The sequence below is a fragment of the Dromaius novaehollandiae genome, chromosome 3 (assembly GCF_036370855.1).
Source record: "Dromaius novaehollandiae isolate bDroNov1 chromosome 3, bDroNov1.hap1, whole genome shotgun sequence".
Taxonomy (NCBI): domain Eukaryota; kingdom Metazoa; phylum Chordata; class Aves; order Casuariiformes; family Dromaiidae; genus Dromaius; species Dromaius novaehollandiae.
The window spans coordinates 38,819,475-38,841,133 of NC_088100.1; the positions used below are offsets into that span (position 1 = coordinate 38,819,475).

General features: G+C 42.1%; 1 protein-coding gene across 4 annotated transcripts; it reads left to right on the plus strand.

Moving 5' to 3' along the window:
* Positions 1–7,065: 7,065 nt before the first annotated feature.
* PRSS35 (serine protease 35) lies at positions 7,066–19,678 on the plus strand. 4 transcript variants are annotated; one of them, XM_064508719.1, is made up of 4 exons: positions 7,066–7,270; positions 9,268–9,483; positions 11,622–11,672; positions 13,717–19,678. In XM_064508719.1, the coding sequence occupies exon 4, from the start codon at positions 13,733–13,735 to the stop codon at positions 14,972–14,974; it is 1,242 nt and encodes a 413-aa protein (XP_064364789.1). In that variant the 5' UTR covers positions 7,066–7,270; positions 9,268–9,483; positions 11,622–11,672; positions 13,717–13,732; the 3' UTR covers positions 14,975–19,678. The 4 variants fall into 4 exon arrangements, with proteins under 4 accessions (XP_064364789.1, XP_064364788.1, XP_064364787.1 ...); XM_064508718.1 differs by having other exon boundaries at positions 9,343–9,483; XM_064508717.1 differs by lacking the exon at positions 9,268–9,483.
* Positions 19,679–21,659: the final 1,981 nt, after the last annotated feature.

A 21,659-nucleotide genomic window follows, 5' to 3' on the forward strand; every position in this document is an offset into this window, starting at 1 on the left:
ATGTTTATCCATGGGTTCCCTTGGAGGACACTTCTGCCTGTAACCTCTTGAGAATGACACTAGACCTTCAGAAATCCTTAGGGCAATAGCACAGCCCAAATGACAGACAGGATGCGGGCTTCTACGCCAATACTACTGCAGAAGTGGGTTTTGAGAAGGTGCAAAGGAGAGTCTGATCAGGGTGAAGCATTTCTGCGTTCCCTTTTCTTGTTGAACTATTCACTGTGTTGTTAGCATGTGGAAATGATTCCAACAGCAAGCTGAAAACGTACCAACAGCTTTAAAACTATTAGAAATATGTAGACATTTTTGAGCCAAAAAGGACAGTTATGAGTATTTGCTTGAATCTCCTGCATAGTATCACCCACAAAAAAGATCCCCTATTATTTTAGCTGCAGCTGTATTTCCCCTCAGTTAACAGCACAGCTGAACCCTGGATCACTCATCTCTGTGTAATGCAGTGGATGTCAGTGAGCGTATAGGAACAGAATAAACAGGAGAAAGCTATGTGAGGTGGTGAAACAAAAGATGTATTGCTACATTAAAAATGTGTCCTAGATGTTTTTTGGCCCTAGTTTCTCATGCCAGCTTCAGAGACCAAAAGATAATGTACACTTAACACCTTCTGGAAAACAACAAAGCATATTTGGCATTCACCGCAGCTTTTGGCAATAATTATAGCGTTGTTTGCCTAGTCTGCAGATAATAATTATGGTTCTGAGAGGTATAAAATGTCTGTGCTCACTTCAGTGGAATATTAAGTTTGAAGTCTAAAGTGAAACCTTATAAATTTCAACATTACAACCTATTAAACTGTTAATAATTTTAGCAGAAACATTCAGCTATATTGGGGTTGTGAAAGGAATCTTAAAATGGCATCACCAGATTTTCTTCAAATCTTAGTTCATAACTACAATTTACTAAGAATAAACAAAAAGATTTGCCTTCTGATGCAATGCTATTCTGCAGTGCGGTTAAGTAAAAGGTTCTTTTAAGGTGTGTTTTTTCTCTCGGGTTTGTATTCAGTTTCTAAATCATGCAGCTGTAGCTGAAAAATTAATCTTGTATGCTCCTGGCATGTTGGTGATGGTGGTAAATGGTTTACGGTCACCTTCAGTTAACACTGGCCTCACATAAATAAAGACAGTATTTCTTACTACCCATGGATTTAGGCCAATGTCTCCATTTCTTTTTGAGCTCTTGAAAATGCAATTCCTGTAACTGCTCCTTTTGACCGTACTTCTAGAGGAAGATTGCTTCAATCTCCTCTTTGGAAATACCTCTTTGGAAGCAGCATGGACTTGCCCCATGTCACATTATCTCAGGTAACAGATGTTGCTGTTAAGTCCTCTGATTTCACAAACTCTCTTTAAGATGTGCATTTTACTCACACTGAACCTCTGCTAGTTTGAATAGTGAGATTAGGAATCCCATACTCCTCTGTTCGGTCCATCATGCTGATAGTAACGAAAATCTTACTTTATCTAACATGTCAACATCACTCTATTAACTTTCCTCTGAGGTACACTGTTTCCATTATAAGAATTTAGAGGCTTGGGGAGAGAATTAGTGTTCAGCTTTAGCCAGGCAAAATCAGGCTTTTTCCAGAGTCTCTGGTCATTCTTTTCCCCTCACATCAATGTGTAATTTATGCATATCTTAGAACTCTGTATACCATCCACAGTTCACTGTATTTTCCAGTAAAACTGCCTGTGTGCTGTGCACAATGAGAATGTCAGTTGGAGGAAACCGTTTCTTTCAAAGTGGTATGCTCACAGAAATGTTTTTTTTTTCCTTAGAGTACCTGCCTGCAACCTGCCAGCACATCATGTGTACAAAAATATTTGCCATCTGACATATCTCCAAAAATACTTCTCCTTGTGGAAATTTTCCTTCAGGAAAATATTCCCTTTATATATATTTATATAATTTCCACGATGCAAAATATCAGGTAAGAGTTTTAGTTTTTGCGTTTTTTTAGCAATGATGAGTGAAGAACCCATTCTGCTCTTCTACAAAATATATGAATCTCAGAACAACAAGCCTGTCCAGCTGCCTTTTTAGCCCCTCTTGTAAGGGGAGATGAAAAGTAAAAAAGACAGGAATTACATGTTGGCTAGGCTCTTAATTCACTTCCACTGTTACAGAGCCTCTCTCCTATAGGTAGTATCCTTATACGTTTCCACATTTATTTTTGCTTGCTGCCTCTCTAAAGAAATCATTCTCTTGATCTCACCCCAAGCTTAACAAGTTTTAACTCAGAAATGGGAACTTCTTTTCTTTGTACTATTATAAAGTATTTTCTTCTAGTCTGTTATTTACCCCAAAATCTAGTCCATAGACTCTCATTGTGAAACTCAGGTCACAACTAGATGCCCTGAGTTTCACATTCCACTTTTTTTTTTCATCTGTGAGTTCTTGTGTTGACTACTTTGCAGTCATTGCTAATATCCCTGTTTCTGGCACCACGTTCCCTTGTACACCTATACCCAATTTAAAATCAGTAACCACCTCACCGGCCTGCACTGTGATAGTCCGTTGTTCTATGCACAGTTCTTCTGAGCTAGTGATGCTGTTACCGTCCTCTTTGTCCTCACCGGGTGCACTGTTAAAAAATGATTCAATTTATTGCAGTTCTTGCATCTTTTCCAAGTTGTCAAAGCCAGGGTCTCTAACAGAGGTCTGCTTCATTCAGTATTTTAGTCTAACTGGTCAGCATGGTGTCATGGCATCCTCCAAACAGCACAATAACCAACTCCAACTGGTCCACATAACAAAAGGGCTTCTGTGGCAACAAACTGCCACAGAAGAGACACTACCATGGAGACCATTCTTGATTTTCTAAGAAAGATCTATTGTATTTCACATCCCTTTGTTCTGCAAGCAGTAGGAATTATTTCACATCCATTCATCATGAACCAATGAGGTATCCCAAGAATAGTGTTTGGTGACTGGAAAAAAAAATAGTCTTGGGACAAGAGAAGAAGAAAGGAAGTGAAATACATATGATATCAGCTGAGCTGGAAAAGTACCCAGATCTAGCTTGAGAATTAAAGTGTGAAGGAAAGGAAGTTACCTGCACTGCCCACATCATCACTAGTTTTGGCATAAAGTACATGTGTGGAAGATAAGGGATTGAATGAAAGGAACCTGAAACTCACTCACTCCCTAATCATGGCATATGGTAGGGACTAAGCACTGAACTTTTAATTTGGTTATAGGCATTTGCATTCTTTTTATGATCTGTGCCCTTTTTTATGTTTTCCTGAATTGCACCTGCCTATTTTCTATTCCCATAATTCATATGTGAAAGCATATTTTGTGGGTCATTATATCTGCCTGCTGAGACATAATGCACTACATAGAATGCACTAATGAGATTGTGGGCAAGGCATTTTCTTGCTTTAATCAAACATTTCTCGCATGTGTGTGAGAGCTACAGTAAGAGCAGAACATGTTCATCCAGTGCTGTAAGGCCAGGCTACATTCCAGGAGCTGCTGCCCAGCCAGCACTTCCACGCCCTGCGTATGGTGCCCAAATGGAAAGTCGAAACTCTATCTCAAATTACTACATGTGAAAAATCTAGCAGAATCTTATTTGGAAACATTCTGTAGCTTGTTTGGTGGATTATCTACTTTAAGCTAAGAATATTATAGTTCTGTGAATTCACTCAAATCCAGGGCACAAATCTGATGGTAAAAACTTGCTTTACTCTATTTTCTTTTTTGATACGCAGGAAGAATTCTGATAGAAAGTCAATAGATTCTTGATGTTAGTGCAGCTTTGCTTTTATTTTTACTCTAACTTTATTTTTTTAGGTATCAGTCAAAGCTCCCTTCCAAGTGAACATCTTCCAGTTGATACATGAAGTTAAACTTATTTTTGGAACATGTAAAAATACCAAAAGGGCTTCTAATCTTCTAATGAGATAAAATTACTTCTCAAGGATAAAATTAGGATATTGGAAGCATTCCAGCAACAATTATATTTTTACAGCCCTACCATGCTTGTTATACAGTGTGTTTCGAAAAACTCAGTATTCTGAAATACATACTCTTTGTGCTTTTTATAAACTATGGTTATTTTGAGGTAATTTTTTTACGTGATTATTTTTTTTTCCTAAAAAATGGTCTCTAAATTTTTACTAAACTATCCAAAATGTATAATCTTATTATTACAAGAATTAAAACATCAGCAGAAGCAGTAAAATAGAATTCACGAATCCTGCTTATAAATGAAACAATATAAAAATGTGTGTTATGTTCATAAATGTGTTCTAATTTTTCTGAAACAATTGTTTTTATAGACTTTTCATTTATCTTGTGAGCTCTCACTGAGTAGCATCTGGGAAGAGATAGGAGTGTGAAGGCAGGAGTCAAATCTATTAGTATTAGCCAGTCTTTCAAATTAAAAAAAGAAAACATAAAATAACCTACCACAGATTCCGAAAGCAGGAGGGAGCAGAGTGATGCAGCAGAAACACACTGGGCCCATCACACCAAATTCAATAAACAGAAACAAATCTCTGTTAGCCTTTTTTTTTCTGAAAGATAGGAAACAAAAGATAGGAGTAAGGAATCAATTCTCATAGGTGGTAGGTTACCAGTAACAATCTTCTGGGTCTTGCACTATTCAACATATTGATAACTAATCCAGAAAAGGAATGAGTAATCAGATCACAAAGTCCGCTGAGCCTACTAAGTTATTTAGGGCAATAAAGACAGGAGCCAACTTTGAAGACCTGCAGAAAAACTTTATGAAACGGGGTGACTGGGCAATAAAATGGCAGACTAAATTCAATGTAGATAAATGTAAAGTAATGCACATGGGGAAAAGCAATCCTTATTTCACATATGAAAAGACAGGTTCTGATCTGGTCATTACTTCTCAGGAGAGAAAGTTTTGGAGTCATGGAAATGGTTTCATGAAAACATCACCGTGGTGCTCAACAGCTGTCAAAAAAATCAAATCAAATACTCTAAGCGTTAGGAAATCAACAGAGAACACACCACCTTTATGCTGCCACAGAAATCCATGTTTTGCTTGCATCTTGACTATGGTGATGGAATCATAGAAATATTGGTTGAGAGGGACCTCTGCAGGTCATCTAGTCCAGCCTTGTACTTGAAGCAGGACTACTGCCAACACTGGATCAGGTCAGCTGTAGCTTTGTCTAGCCAAATGTTGCAACTACAAGGGCCGGGCGATTCCACAACCTCTCTGGGCAATCTTTTCCAGTGCTGCATGACCCTTTCGGTGAAGAAGTTTTTCCTGATGTGCAATCCGACCCTCCCCAGCTGCAGTTGTTGCCCAACACAGCTGCCCAGTGCAAGTGGCTGTTGTTCCTTGTTTTCCATTTGCCGTTACCAAGAAGAGTTTGGCCCCATCATCTTTTTGGTGCTATTCTGGTCCCTGCATGGCAGCACTAGGACTGAAAAAAAGGATGTCTTTACACCTTTAATGTAAAGCACACCTACCTTAGACTCCTTCAGTGTGGGAAAGAGGCAGGGCATATGATGGAGAGCTATACATTTGTAAGCGGCATGTAAAGGATGTCTCTTCTGATAAAGAGCTAGTGAGCATCAGGAAGCTAGCAGCTGCCAGGTTGAAAATACACAAAAGGAGGCAGGTTTTTGCACAACGTGTTTGTTGACCTGTGGAACTTGTCACCAGTGACAGCAGGTTGTAGATGCTAAAGGTTTACACAGTTTTAAGGGAAGATGGACAAGTGCCTGCCAGAGAAATCCACTGAAGGTTCCAAAAATGTGTAGAAACTACATCTGCCTCAGAAAATCTCTGAGTTGGAAATCATCGGTGGCAGGGAAAGTGCTCAAGGGGACCATCACATGACTTTGCCCTGTACTAATGTCCTTTCATAGACCTCTACTTTTGGTTACTGTCAGAGACAAGATATCGGTGTAGCAAAGCCTTTGGTCTGACAGGGTATGGAAGCTCTTATATTCTAGAAATTGCTTATAAAACATAACTACCTAGTTATATTGTTTTCTATCTTTCCTTGGCTATTAGACTGGGAATTCTCCAGCTCAATTTCTGGGCACATAATAGTTACTATATTTTGGTTTTGAGTTGTACATATCAATGTTGTACATATCAATAACAAGAAGAAAGAGAACGGCAGAAAAATTTGCATTTTGAAGAAACCTACTTGAATATTTGAAATGAAGCTGTAGGGTGAAGTTGCTGTCCTTATTTCAGACCTATTTATATACTTGGGTTCCACTAAATTTCAAAAGTTAAGTCTTAGGAAGGATATTCTTACGGTCAAGACAACTAAATATCACTCTGGAAATCTGTTTGATCTCTAGCAATGCCACAGATTTCCTGCTGTTTTTGGCAAGTCAGTGGCCACCACCTAGCACGGGCCGAGGTTTTGGCAGACGAGCTCACGAAGACCCAGCCAGGTCAAGCACTCAGGTTAGATGCTTTCTGGGTGGTTTATCTGTGTTGCAGTGTGGGGGGTCTCCTGGGGACGGCACCCCGTGCAAGGGGGCACGGGGTGCCAACTGGGGCTCCCAGCCCCTCCAGGAGGCCCTGGTGCCCCAGTGCTGGGATCTGCAGCCCACAGACCACCAACCCACGGAGGTTTCTATTTCGGGAGGGGGCCAAAGCCAGGCTGCCGCAGCTTTGACGCTCAGCCTCCAAACCCCACAGTGTCTTCTTCCCGGCTACAACCGCACCGGCTGAGGGAAGCCCCTATTTCTGAGTGTCCCGGCCCACGCTCGCTGAGGGCCCGCCGCAGTTTCACGGTGGCCATCGGGTGCCGGGGGGGCTGCGCCAGGGAAGCGCGGCAGAGGGAGGGCGACGAGGTCTGCGAGGCAACAACGGCGGCGGCGTCTCTACCCTGCCCTCCGAGGCCGGGGGCGGCGGGGGCCGGCGGCCCCGGCCCCACGCAGGTGGCGCGCGGCGGGCGCCCCCCGCCATTTCGCCGCCGCCCCCCCGCCATTTCGCCGCCGCCCCTGCCCGCCCGGCACCCCGGCGGCGCACCCTTCCCCGGGGCGAAGCACCTCCCTGCCGGGCCGCGCTCTGCCTCGGCTCCCCCTCGGCCCTCCCCTCCCTGCCTCCCTTCCTCCTCCCTTTCGCTGCCTCTGCCCCCTCCTCTCCCCCGCCTGGGACGACCTGGCCGCTCCCCCTCCGCCGCCCGCAGTAGCCGCTGGTGCGCGGCGGCGGCGGGCGCGCTCAGCCGGCGGGGGAGATCCTGCGGCCGCCGCCGTGGCCGCTCCGCCCGCCTCTCGCCCCGCGGGGCAGCAGGTATGAGGCGCCTTCCCGCGGCGCCAGCGCTGCGGGGCCGCCGCAGCGCCGGGCGGGGCGGCGGGCGAGGGCGGGAGGGCGGCCGCTCGCACCCCGCGGCGGGGCAGGCCGGCGGCGAGGTCCTTTTTTTTATTGTTTTTCCCCCCTATTGATGTGACAGCGTCGGTGCGGCGATGTACTGCTTTCCACGCCAATTAACAATGCTGCGGCCGAGGGGCGTCGGTCGCCGGGGTCTGGCGGCTGCCGGGTTTTGCGTCGCCCGGTTTTTGGTAGGACGAAAAGGTGACACGTTTCGCCGCCGCCTTCCCAGCTCGTTTCACAGGTCGCTGACGGGGCGGACGGAAGGGGCGCGTTGACCGGCCCCTGGGGCTTTGCCGCCGTGCGGTGCCCGCTGCGGGGAGATGTCCGTCTGCCCGCGTTTCAGACCAGCCTCGCCTCTGATTCTGTTTCATCCCCTCAGCACTCGCGCTACCATCCCCGCTCTCTTTTGGCGCTGACGCTAATCTTATCCAGATTCGCCGCTGCTGGGAGCAGATTTATCTGGGAATCGCCAAAAAGCTGCGCCAAGGCATTTAATTCCCAGCCTCGGGAGAAGGGACGCTCGTTTGGGGCGGGGAGGGGAAAGCGGAGCCTCCCGCGGTGGCCTCCGAGGGTGGCTGAAGAGCTGTAGAAAGTTACGGTCTTCCCCTCCCGACCCCAGGCTTGGGGGGGTTCACGAAAGAGGCGAAGCTGAGCTGTCAGAGCCGCCGCGCTCCCTGCCTGCCCCGTCGGGCCGGGCCGGGCCGGGCCGTGCGGCCGCGCCGCCCAGCGGCGGCCGGGATCCCTCTGCAGCCGGGATCCCTCCGCAGGAGAGCCCGGCTTTGGGGGGAGCCCTCTCCTCCTCGCCATCCTTTCCTTTGTTTTTCCTTCTTTTTTTTCCCCTCCTTTCGGAACCCCCTGCGAGCTTTGTGCCTGCCTTGCTGCTTTTTTGCCTTCCTTTTTTTTTGCTTTTTCCTTACCGCGGTAGCTTGAATCTGGTGAGAGCCAGGGGCTGCTGTGGTCGTTGGTAGGTCAGGGTGCAGGATGTGCAGAGCAAGCGCCTCCGCGGCAGGGAAGGGGGCAGTGGAGGATAAGGTTAGGGTAGAGGTTTGTCCCCGGCAGTCGGAGATTCCCCAGATTTGTTCTCTGCTTTGCTTTGTTAGCGTATAACTGTTAATTCCAATTTTCAGGACATTTCAAGAATAAGACCCAAAGCAGTTAAGGAGCTGGTTAGTGTAGTAGCTGCTCACATATTGTAATCTGAAGAATGCACTTAAAATTACTCAGTGCGCTGACCTTCCTACAAGAAGCAAAGCAAAATACAGCAGAGAGGCTGCACTGAGCAGACTGAGATATAACAGTGTCAGATAGTTGGACATCACTTTTCTTCTGTCTGAGCTGTGCTGGCAGGTAAATTCAGCCCTGGGTAGCCTGAACAGAAACATGTTCTCGGACTGCTTGACTCCAAGCCTTTCCCTGAGCATTGGAGATATAGGTGCATCCTGCTAGAGTAGGATAAGATATCCTGGCAAAATAGGATATGGAGTATATTTTGTCCTGTGAATGCAGAAAGGTTTGTGCTGTTGGAAGCCGGGAGTAAGAAGAGCTGAAAATGCTTTTTTAACTATATACATATACATGGCAGCTGGAATACCACCAAAAAAAAAAGAAAAAAAAAGAGACCTCACAGTTGTCAGGTGCGTTTGGAAACTAGAGGGAGAGTTTGGAAATTTCCTTGGGGCCAGGGACCTCTCACTTCCTCTTGTTTCCAGCTTTTTTTGTCTTCTCCGAAGCAACTCTTCCTACCACAAAGGCAGAGCTAACTCCAAGCTTCTAATCACTGTAAGCCAAACCAAAATTTGTATGGGAAAGGAGCAGGGAAAAAGGGAGGGCAGAGCAACTTGGGGTTTGGAGGAAGGGTAGAGAATAGCATGGCAGAAAGGGTGAGTAAGATTTTGAGGGTCTCTTCTTGCTTCCAGCCTGTACCCTTTGCTGGGATATTTTTCCTTCTTCTGGATCACAAGGCTGTATTCTCCTCTTCTCGCACCCTGCAGAAGTGTCTTTGCAGCCCTCTACACATTTAAATCCGCACCCTCAGATAAGAGGAACCCCCCTTGCCAGCAGCCTGCACAGGGCCATAGGAGCTGCTGATTGCCTATACTTGAAGCTGGCCTTGCTTAAGCAGCAGAGTTCAGGTTAGTAAGCAGAGAGAGCTTAAATGTGTTCAGCTGTTAATGACAATACTGCCTCCTCGGACCACTGGTCTGCTCTGGAATGGGAATTTTCATCAAGTTCCTTGCCTTGGACTTCTTCCAGTTCTCGTGTAGTCCAGTTAATTCATGGGAAACAACAAATGGTTCATTATAAAAGATGAAAATCTTGGCTTCCAAAACTGCCGTTATAAGAAACAAGCACTTGAGTATAATATTTCAAACAGGAGGCTCCAATGCATCTATTGAAGATTTTTTTTAAGGAGCGGCTGCAGGGAGCCACAATGCTCCACCCATTTGGTTGCAGAAAGTTGCTATATAAAGGAAGGTTAGTTATGAGTCTAGCTGGGAGGACTTCAGCCATCTTGATGGAATCACATCAACCTGGCCACCTCTATGACTTTTTATATGAACTAGCAGTTAGAGAATTAACTTGCCTTAGTGCTCACAAAATTCAGCTACAGAAAAATATCAAATATCCAGATGCTGAAGAAGGGCTTAGAAAGGAAGGAGCATTCTAGGAAAAAAAGCCTAGAAAAGGCATTCTCAGGCCTGACAGAAGAACTGGGTTTCTTAATAGCTTGTATCTCTTCAGCAGCTATACTAGGACAAAACAAATTAAATCCAGCTTTTCCACATTAATACCACATTATTAACCATCAAAGCATGCTAGTCTGTGTCAGGCTAAAAATAAAGAAGAGGAGATGCTTTCTTACACATGTCGTTAAGCAGGACATCGTGGATACAAAATTTTATATGGGTTCAAGGGAACACTGGGCAACTTTGTGGAAGAGAGATCCATTGAGGTTTACTCACGCCATAGAAACTACCTCTGACTTACAGTCAATGAAGTGCAAATAGTTGTAAGCTAAGAGATTAAGGCGGGGGAGTCATATATAATTGCCCTATTCTTGTGCTACACCGTAGGCATCTGTGTTTGGACAGGATTTTAGGCTAGGTCAACTTTTGGTCAGGCCAAGAAAGCTATTCTTATTTTCTCCTCACAGTATTTCTTTATTTTTGACTTCTCACCACTTATCCACGAACATGGAAAACGATCATTCCTCTTCAAATTTATTACTAATTAAGCAATAACCAAAATAACACTTTGAAAGTAACTTTATATAGAAAAGTTAATGTTTAATATATGCATTTTAAGTATAGCAATAACCTAGACCCAATTGGCCTAGACTGGCCAATCAGTGTGTCTCGGGAAAATCTGGCTTCTGGGATGACTCTGCTTTGCTTTCAAAACCTTCAAATATCTTTTAGTATGACTGCATATACACAAGAACTTAGGCCTGTGAGTCACCCTAATCTCCAGATGTCTTACAAAAGTCCATATATCGTCTCAAAAACTGTCATCTAGCCGAAAGCTTCAAATGGGAGGGATAGCCCAGTTCTGAATCAGAGAAAACCCAGTCAGTGGTGCAGAAACAGTGAAGTACTGATGTGTTACTGGAAATCCGGTGTTCACTTCCATAGAAATGAGGGGAAAAATCAAAACCCTGTGGGGGGGCCTGGGTGCTGAACAGCCCAGCTCTGGTTTGGATGGCCGTGCTATAATTGCACTGGAGCTTTTCTACTCCAAACCTTAGGCTTTTTCTTAGAGCCGAACAGAGAAATACAGAAGACAATGTTAGGTGGAATAAATTAGAATTCTTTACGCTCCTGTATACCTATTTACACTCATCTCCCAGGAAAGAGAAAGAAGTAAAAAATGTTGTAACTTGCATATTAATGGCCTGGAACAAATTGTGCACTAAAGCAGAACCTGGGTAACCTTAAGGTTCATTTTCTCAGAGCCTCTTCTGTCTCTCTTTTATGGCTAGACGTAAGGATCAGTTTACGCTTGTACATACTTATGCACAAAGCGGTTAAAGAGAAGTAAAGGGGTGAAAGTGTTCATTGATCCAAACTTACTCTGTATCTATAATATTAAGATGGGAGTTCTGTCGCTTAATACAACTATCAAGAAAATGGATGTCTAGTCTTAGCTAATCACCTGTGCTCTTCTGTACTTGGAGCACAGTGGTGCAGAAGGAGGCTCAGTCCATTCAAAGCAATCCTCAGCAACATCATCTGAATTGTTTTTCTAAAATCTCTCTCTTGATTCATTACAGAGGAAGCACAAAACAGGCTAAGACAGAACCATAACTTTGAGATGTCTTAAGGTAGGTGAAAATAATCCTGTGCAGGACCTTCTGTGCTTTCAAAGCTGGGTAGATGAGCCTGCATTAAGCTCTGTACTAATATTCCTAGATATTTTCCAGAACCTGAGTTAGCTACTTTGAAGCCATGATAGGTATCTTCATACTATATTGTAAAATGTGTTTTACATATATCCTAGTAAGACTAGGGGTCAAAGTTGATGTTCCAAGCCAGCCAAAGTAAAAATTGTCAAAAATGCCACAAACACAAAATCACTAATCTGAATTTGGTGTCAAAAGCAACAGCTTGTGTTTGAACCATAGTGCTAAGCTAGCTAAAAAGTGATAGTCATTACTTGTTATACACAAGAGCTTAGTCTGAACAGTGCAGATGCCTCAAAATTATAGGAGTTAGTCCATTGCAGACCCTCTAAAGTGATCTTATCACTTACTTATTTCTCCATGTTACATAGATACTACTCTTTTTCATGCTATGCCTTTAGCTAGCCTGTAACCAGACTATTTCACTGCATGGCAATACTTATATTATTCCAAAAAAAACATAAGAAATGCAAAGCAGTTATCTTTATCCTGATTTACTCTGCCATTACAGTATAAACCAGAAATCTTAACCACATACATATCCTTGAATTGCCTGGATTTTAAAGTTTAATTATAGGCCCTTTCTTCCTACACAGCTGAGGTTTCTGTGTAATTGGAATAAGGGTTATGAGAATGAAGCTCAGCTTTCCCAGTGGCAGCAGTCGGAAGCTGGTTAATGCTGCTGACATCACTGCTGCCAAAAGAGGAAAATGGTCTTTTCAGTAGTGTTTGGAGCTGAGAATCAAGAGTTCTGGGGTCAGTTTCTGACTCTGCCACAGGCTTCTAAATTTCACATTCTTTCTGTGTGTTTCTCAACTGCAGATCGGAATAATACTGCATTTTTTTCTCTCTTGCCTATTTAAAGTGTTAGCTCTTTGTGTGGTGCATCACCCCATCTAGGTGGGGCTGTCGGCATGTGACCATAACCCACAGACAGCACAGTTTCTGTAGCCTTTGTGGGATCCCACAGGGGACGAAGCAGGCGATGATTCATCACACTTGTCCTTCCTGCTTGGCTGGGCTTTCCTGCATGTGTATAACCAGGACACTCCTCTAGACCACCCACCTTCTTCTTTTCTCACCCTCGTGTCCCCTCCGAACACAGCTTTTGAGGGCATCTGACATCCTGAGAGTGTTTGGTGGCTGCAGCACGTAGGGAGATACAACAGGAAAGCTGCAGGAAACCCGTGCTTTTCGCAGCAGCAGCAGCTGAAGGTACCTAAAATGGCACTGACCACCTTGTTCAGGTGTCCAAATTGCTCCATTTCTCACTCCCAGTAAATACAACTTTGAAAGAAAAAGGAGATCTTTTGAAGTAGGTTCCTGGGGAGAGCAATCATTGAAGTACCATTTTCCATAGTTGGCAGATTTACTGATCTCAGCTGGATGGGTCATGCAAAACCACTAGTGGCTTTTAGGTCACTTAAAGCTGCTGCTTTTTGGGCATTATGTCAAAGGCTGTGATCAGTGTGATTTCCTAAGGGAGTAAGTTTAAGGGGCTTAGTCTGTTTGACCATCTTTGTCTTCATCCCATCTTTTGAATGAGATTCTTGAATATATTGGCCATTTTCAACTATGTTCTACCTACAAGTAGTAGTTAGGAAAAGAAGCAGAAGTTTAAAAGATAATTACATTTCTGTGGGATAAATAAAAATAGGGGACTGTACGGAGTGGAATGACTCAGACTACTGCCCCCCTTGAGGGAAAAGCAGGTAAAACTCAGCCATTGCCAAGTTACAGCAGGTAGCGCAACATGGATGCTGGCTGACTGGTCTGCACCCGTCTTTTTAGAGACTGGTAGGAGTGTCAAAGGCAACACAAAAATACTTGATGCATTTCTGTTTTTTTAGCCAGAATTCTGTTCCACCAATGTTAGTGTTAATATTACATGATTATACTTTTAAGATACTAAGATAATTGTGTATATTGCAAATGCATATTTTTAAATCTTTCTTTCTTGTTTTAGAAAAAAAATAGACAAAATGGAGCACGTGTTACTGCTACTCATGTTTTTCATACCTATGTTGGGTCTTGCTAATGGAACAGACACTGAACAAGATTTTACTTGGCACTTAAAGAAAGTACCCCAGATTGTGAGTGAAAGAACTTTCTCCCTTGAGAGCCCTAAATTTGAAGCAAAAACCAAATTAGAGCTGAACAGTGTATGTGGAATTGAATGTCAAAGAAAATTGCCAGTGCCAAGCTTGTCTGACTTGAAGGACATCCTGTCCTATGAGACTGTTTTTGAAAATGGCACACGGACCCTAACTGAAGTGAATGTCCTTGGACTAATGCTTGATCCATCTGAAAACATGACTACACGAACATCTTCAAGAAAGAAGAGGCAGATATACGGAACAGACAGTAGGTTCAGCATCTATGACAAGCGGTTTATGACCAGCTTCCCATTCAACACAGCTGTGAAGATCTCCACTGGCTGTAGTGGCATTCTCATTTCCCCCAAGCACGTGCTAACAGCTGCCCATTGCCTACATAATGGCAAGGATTATGTTAAAGGCAGCAAAAAACTGAGGGTGGGCTTGATGAAGATGAAGTCCAAAGGTAATGGCAGAAAACGCAAAGGTGCTAAAAGAAGTAGGAGAGAAGCTTCTGAGACCCAAGATGATCCTGAAGTTGTCACAGAACTAAGACGGCACTCCAAAAGTGTTGGGAAAAAGCAGAGGAGATCGGGGAGGAAGCAAGGCACATCAGATGGCATGCCTGCCTTCCAGTGGACCAGGGTGAAGAGTACCCAAATCCCAAGAGGCTGGTTTAAGGGTGTGTCTGGGGATATTGCCCTGGATTATGATTATGCTGTTCTTGAGCTTAAGCGTCCCCACAAAAGGAAATACATGGAGCTGGGAATCAGCCCAACAATCAAAATGATGCCTCGGAGCATGATCCACTTCTCGGGTTTTGACAATGATCGCTCCGGGCAGCTGGTCTATCGGTTTTGTAGCATTTCTGATGAATCCAATGATCTCTTTTATCAGTATTGTGATGCTGAGTCTGGCTCCACTGGATCTGGAGTCTATCTCCGTCTTAAGGAGCCAAACAAACAGAAGTGGAAGCGCAAGATCATTGCTGTTTATTCAGGCCATCAATGGGTGGATGTCAATGGTGAACAGCAGGATTATAATGTAGCAGTAAGAATTACTCCTGTCAAATATGCCCAGATTTGCTTCTGGATACATGGGAATGATGAGAATTGCACACAAGGCTGAAGAGAGCTGAAGCTAACCAGAGCATCTGTATTACAATAGAGTGAAAATCTGCTGCAGCAGTTACTGAGAGAACATCATTCCATGTCAGGCTCTTTTTGAACTCAAAGCCCCCAAGTAATATTTTGATGACTTGCATAATGTTGAATTGTTGGGGAATGGGTAGAGTTTTCAGATGAATTATTTTAAATTCTAATCAACCCTAGATATGCACTTAAAAATCCCAAACTGTATTTATGTTTGCAAATGTGATAAATTCTAATAATTCACATTAGAAAAAAATGACTACCCCATCATTTTTTTCCAACAGAAGAATTGAAACTTCTCAAACTGATATTATTAAACAATTATTAAGCAACACATTTTTCCAATGGATTTGATTTTCTCAGGGTTCTGTTCCAATTCTTCATATGCGAGTTGTGCATACATCTCTTCAGTGTATGTGCAGAATGATCCAGGGAACTGGGTGAGAGCAACAAATGCCAACAAATTACATTGGCATTCTCTAAAGACCACATCTCCATGTTGAGATACAGCAATCTAGTTCATGCTTGTTACTTTGGAAAGCTTTCTCTTCTGGTTGCTGTAGGAACACTTCCATGGAAATCCCAAATTTCTGTAACTGACAACTAGACCTAAAAAACGAGTTTCACTTCATTGCTTACCAAAACAGCAAAGAGAAATTAATGAACATAAAAGTTTCCATGTTTGGAAGAAGGAGAAACATCAGAATGCAATTTAATGCTTTTAAATATTGTTTGAGAAGCTACAGAAATCTTGGGAAGGTTAAACATACGCATTTGCTTCCTAATTAATATTTGGATATCCATAGGTTTAGTTTCTAGTCAAACACTTAACTTTACTTTTGGGTAAAGTCACTGACTTTCGAAGTGGCCATTTGACAATCATTTAGAGCTTTACATCAAAGCCACAGATGCTAGATTTTTGGGTGCTAACCATTTTTGCAGGTTTTTAAAAGTACTTTTAAAAGAATTCAGCTTCACAAATAGGATACTATGTATTAGACTGGGAGATGGAAAGCAATATTTTGGTTTATCTGTATACAGTTCTACAAAGTGGTGGGTACTTCTAATAGTATCAGACTCCACCAACAGGAGTTGCAGGGATAAACTAAAAATTTCTCCCAACTAAATTATATTATACCACCTCCTGAATGGTAGAACTATCCTGTAAGTTATAACATATCTTGTTAGGTAGGAGCAATAGGTATCAAATAACTTGGTTCAATACTTTTGCTGAACCACACTTACTGGAAAGAAAGTGAGCTTGACTTCTACACATTTTTATACATGCATCACCCTTTTTTAATTGTTTGTTCTTGATTGCTACACAAGTTTTTATATCTTGTATTTTATATCAAGATTTTGAAGCACACAAGATTGTTATGGTGCTATGTTAATCTAATAACATAAAATGATGCTGTGTATTTCAGATCATACACATTGGGTTTCATTACTGTTAAGGTTTTTCACCATTCCAGTATGTAATTTTTTGATTATAAGTTTATACTGACTGAAATCCATTTTCTTCGTGTGCAGAAGAAAAATATAACATGGTTTTAAAATATTATTGGTTTGTTGGTATCTTTAAAATATGCTTGTAATATATTTTGATGACATATGGTCATTTTTAATAACCCATTATTCTGTAGCTGATTGAAGGTCTAAAACCTGGCTCTTTTAATGTGCAGGTGACTTTTTTGTCATTGTATTGCCAAAGCATAAAAATTTAAGACTTGTTTCCATACCATAACTCTTGCAATATTTCCTTAATTGGAAGAGGTTTCACTTTAAAAGAAAAAAAACTTTTTTTTCACTTCAGCCTTTTCAGGCTTTTGGGTTTTACTTGTGTGATTGTTTGCAGAAAAACTAGTAATAATTTCTAAAGTTTAGATATTAACTGTCTAAGATAGATTTCAAGATTAATTAATTTTTTTTGTTGTTAACATTCTATTAAGACATATGACTTCATTGACAATAGCTTTAAATCACCTCAGTTGAGTATTTAATACTCTTCCTCTATGCAACAGGCCTACAATATTCTTTAGCATGCTCTATAATGTTTTTCTTAAGTGCCTTTTTCCATACTTACTGTAACAAATACGGTACCACATTCTTAATCAGTATAGGTCAGCATAAGTCTATAGATTTTTTTAATAGTTACTCTCACTGTTGATCTGGGTCCAGAATTGATCAAGATAAGGTGACTTAGTAAATGCCTTGTTTTGGTGAGTCTCATTTAGGTGTACTCGTTAGGAGAAGAAATAGGTTCCATTTCTTTTTTAGTCTGGGAATCGAGGACAAGGTAAGAATGAAAAATGTTGATAGCACCTGTCAGGTGTCTTTTTATAATAATAATTTGCTATAATTACCTCAAGAGATTAAAGATGGCCAGAGCAACAGAAAAATTGATCAGAACTATATATACTGAAGAAACCGTGTCTGAGTGCTTGTGCACGAGCACATGCAAAAGCATAGGCTTGCTGAGCAGAGACCATTCTGCTTGAGTCAGCAACTTCAGGCAAGGAAATGCAGACAGAAGACATGAATGGACAAAGTGTTGCTTCCTGTGGTACCCCGATGCCATGCACCATTTAAATCTGCCACTTACTTAGCATAATAAAGAAGGAAATGCTTCATGTAGGTATGGTTACTGCTTACTTCAAGCACTTCCTAAATAGGTCATAAATCAACTATTTTCACACTGGCATGCACAACCCCAAAGGGTTGATGTACTGCACCAAGCTTTTGGCACCAGCAAATGAGACAAGAATTTCCGAACTGTGATAATCTCAGATTCCCTTAAAATAACTGCTGCTGGTATCTACTGCTCTATACAAAAACATAGGGAGAGATCATCTTTGGGAGTGGATCAGATCCACAGTTGTTATATAATACACAGGCTTCAAGGCTTGGTTCCCAGCAGAGGCAAGGGCAGAGCCCTTGCAATGCTTCCAAAAGGATTTTGTCTCTCTTTCAAGTATTGGATTATGCATCATTTGTTTTCATACTAACACTTTTTCCATACGAGCCGCCATAGTAGAGCTGGTTCTTTAACTGTGCTCCTGGCATTAGCTAAAAATAAACTCAATGAAATCCTTTTCCTGCAAAGGGGCTAAATAGCAAGGGGCTATTGGCAATTTGTAGAGTTAAAAAAAAAAAAAAAAAAAAAAAAAAAAAGTTTTCCCAGGCCAAAGATAAACCTCAGATGCAAATTTGTAACATCCTGGGGCAGCTTCTGCAAAAAAAAAAAAAAGTTGTGCATGTGTTTAATTTGGGGCTCTGAGAAGCACAGTGGAAGTCAACAGGATTATCTCTGATGTGAGAAAATAAGTTCAAGACTGTATTATCTTAATAAAGGAAAAGCAACATTAGACAGCAAAATTATTTCTGCCTTATGAGTTATAGAGTACATGAGGCTTTAAAAGGTGCTTAAAGAAACTCCTTTGCTCAGTTTATAACTTACTATTCAAATACTGCACTGATTTATGAGTCTGTATGGAGTGTGAATCAGCACAGAATATGGTCTTAAGTAATAAAATAAATCATCTACATGTGGAGGAGATAAGCAGCTGGGGAGTCTCTCCTGTTCTGCTGATCAGGAATCAACTTGCAGCAAACAGCAGTTACTCTAGAAAGAGCAAAATAAGTTGATATTTTGAAAGAATGGGAAGAAGGAGATAGTACACAAGGAATAAAGAAAGTGTGAAAAGTAACAGATGAAATGGCTGTGAGGTAGCAGAGGGTCTTACTGTAAGAGAGAGTAGGAAGCTGGCAAAGGCATAAGAATATAAATTAAAATGTAAAAATCATCAGTTACACCAGCAATCCCACTTTTGCTGTTAAAGATGAGGCTTCCCAGGCTCATGTGAAGGGCTGGGAGAGGGGCAGGTGCTGGCCGGCGGCAGGGCCCCAAGCAGGCGGCTTCCTTGGCCCCGTTGCCTGTCCCTGCACTGGGCGCTTGCCAGCCGCGTGCCCAACGGCTTGGAAACACAAACTTCCTGGCACGCTGGTCAAGCGCGTACAAAGCAAAGGAAATTTCTCTCATTTGAAAGTTTTGCAAACTTGATATTTTGCTGGGATTCCTATAAGGGCTGTTCCCTACTGGGGAGGAAAAAAAAAAAGAAAGAAAAGAAAAGCAACCCCAAACTTGAAGTTTTTAAATGCTGGTTCCCTTGTTTTGCATGTACCTACAAATCCTAGCCAATAAAATTTTTCAAATACTTTCGATTTTTGCTTGGTGTGTTTGTAGAAATTTAGTCAACTACTTCTAATTTTAAAACATGGAATATCACAAATACTTTGGTCTACAAATTCCTGGATCTACAAATAACGAATGAAAAAGAATACTTTTAAATTAAATTGAAAGCCTAAAATTGGAGCGCAATCCCTAACGATTTGGAAGTATATGAGCCCCATCGCTTTTATCTGTAACAGCCTTTTGCTCCCAAAGAGAGACAGCATTTAGGCTGGAAACTGCTCACCAGCCTCGAGAGGTTGCTTTTATGACTTTTTGTGTTAAGTTGTTAAAGAGCCACAGCAAATAGCCTTAAAAAAAAGTGGTTTCATAATATTTTAACGACACAAAACAACAGCTCATTTGAGAACATAAATGTAAACCTTTGCTCATAAAGATACCATACAATGCATATATCAATAAAGATGGTCTTGTTTTTTTTCTAGTGTTTTCCTCTGTCATGATGTAGTTTGTTAGCTATGTTGTTGGTGCATAACCTCAATTCTGTAAAGGTTTGTAGCAGGTTATCATTGAACCCTCTGGACATAGTCTTACAAGACGTTAACGTCTCTTTAAATTTATTCTGGAAAGAAAAAATCCATGTCTACTAATTTCTTCAAGATAATTACTTTGTGAGCAGATTTGATGAGTAAAAAAATTGGTTTAGCAAGGAAATGACTCACAGAATATCCCACAACTTATTAATATCCAACCAAGTCATTAGCTCTGTTTCTGCTGTTACCTGCGGGTGTATCTGCCACCCCGGCGTGTCAGCCCAGGGCGGGTAATGGGGGACCGAAATCCGGCCCCGTCCGCTCGGAGGCCACCCTTTGCCACAGTCCTGCAGAGGGGTTTGGAGCCTGGGAAACGTTTCGCTGGCCCTATCCAAGCAATAAAAACTGACTCGGATGAAATGCGTCTCCTCTGCAGGCCGCTGCTGAGCCGGGGAAAGGATTTGTTTGCTCAGCGGATGACACATTTCAGAGTGGCCTGGTGGGGCACCGGGGGAGCTTGAACTGGCGTCCTACCCACATAGCCAATTTGGGGTAGGATGGCCTTTAACAAATGCTCTACACGACTTAATCAAGTAATAGCGGCAAGAGTAATCTCAAGATACGACGTTGCTAGTGAATTCACGTAGGTTATGACTAGTATTCCTACTGCAGTGGTCATTCCTCTCGCTCAGAATAGCTCTTCGAGCCTCGGTGCTGGCTTACCATTCAGCCATGACTGTTAAGAAAAAGCATCAGATATACTGGAAGAGTTACACAGCTATTTTATAAAGATTGTGCCTCTTGGCAATTATATACACACCATATTTATTCTGGTTGCTATGGCTCTACTTTTCCATGCAAAAGAGTTTGAAAACATTGAATTAAACCAAGCTGGGCTGTTTTTCAGACAAATTACTCAGCTGCCCTTTGGCTACATTTCCAGCCTTCTCCACCCTGTGCCCCGCACCCCCCAGTTTAATTTCCAAATTTATGGATTAAATTCTGATTTCAGCTTTGCTTACTCAAAGGCAAAAGCAATTGAGAGACACCATTAAAACAAAGAAGGTGGCTCTACATTTTTGCTGGTATACATGAAGCAGGGCAGGCTCCAGAGGGAAAAGAGGACAGGAAAAAAGCGAGGTGAGGACCTCGACTGCAAAAAAAACCCCACAGTGCCTTATTCAGCTGAAGAAAATATGATTTCTGTTTTTTCTACAGTAAAACGCAACCCTAGTTTTCACGTTCCTTAGCCTGTTTCTTGATTGATTAACTCATCAGCTAACTATTGTTGGCCCTCGTTGTAAAGGAGAGAACAAAGCTGTTCTGTCCTGGAAACGCAACACGGGCTCTACGGCCAGAAGGGGTTTCCCCCCGCGACAAAATTCCTGCGGGGGAAAAAAAAAAAAGTTACCCAAACGGGGATTTATAATATGAATAAAAACCAAAAAAAAGAGTCTATATAAACAGTGATCTCTAAGACAAGTACCATATTTTTATTTCAATAAAACTTAGGGCAAATCTTTTGCAAAATATGTATGTATAAAAGCAACGTAGAATTTATAGAAGTGTGGCAAATGGGTTTTTCTACCCCCCTTCGCTATGCAGTCGGTGAATACCTTCCACAATTGCCGTGAGTGACATGGCTAGAAGAATTATAACTTGCTTGTTCTCTATCCCACCCTGTCCCTACAGGGGCAGTGATTTATTCTGCTATCAAACACTGCTTATTGTGGATTTGGGTTGAAACAGTCATCTTCACTGGTAGACAACAAGCAGAGGCTTCCAGGGACATGACAACTGATATTTTAGTTTTTCTTTTTTTTTTCCTTTCATCCTTTTCTAAGTTTGTCTCCAGCTTGCCCATCTTTCTAGTGTATTAATCTCTCTAAAAACAATTTTGTTATATATCCATGGAGGGTACATGAAGCCATTTTAAA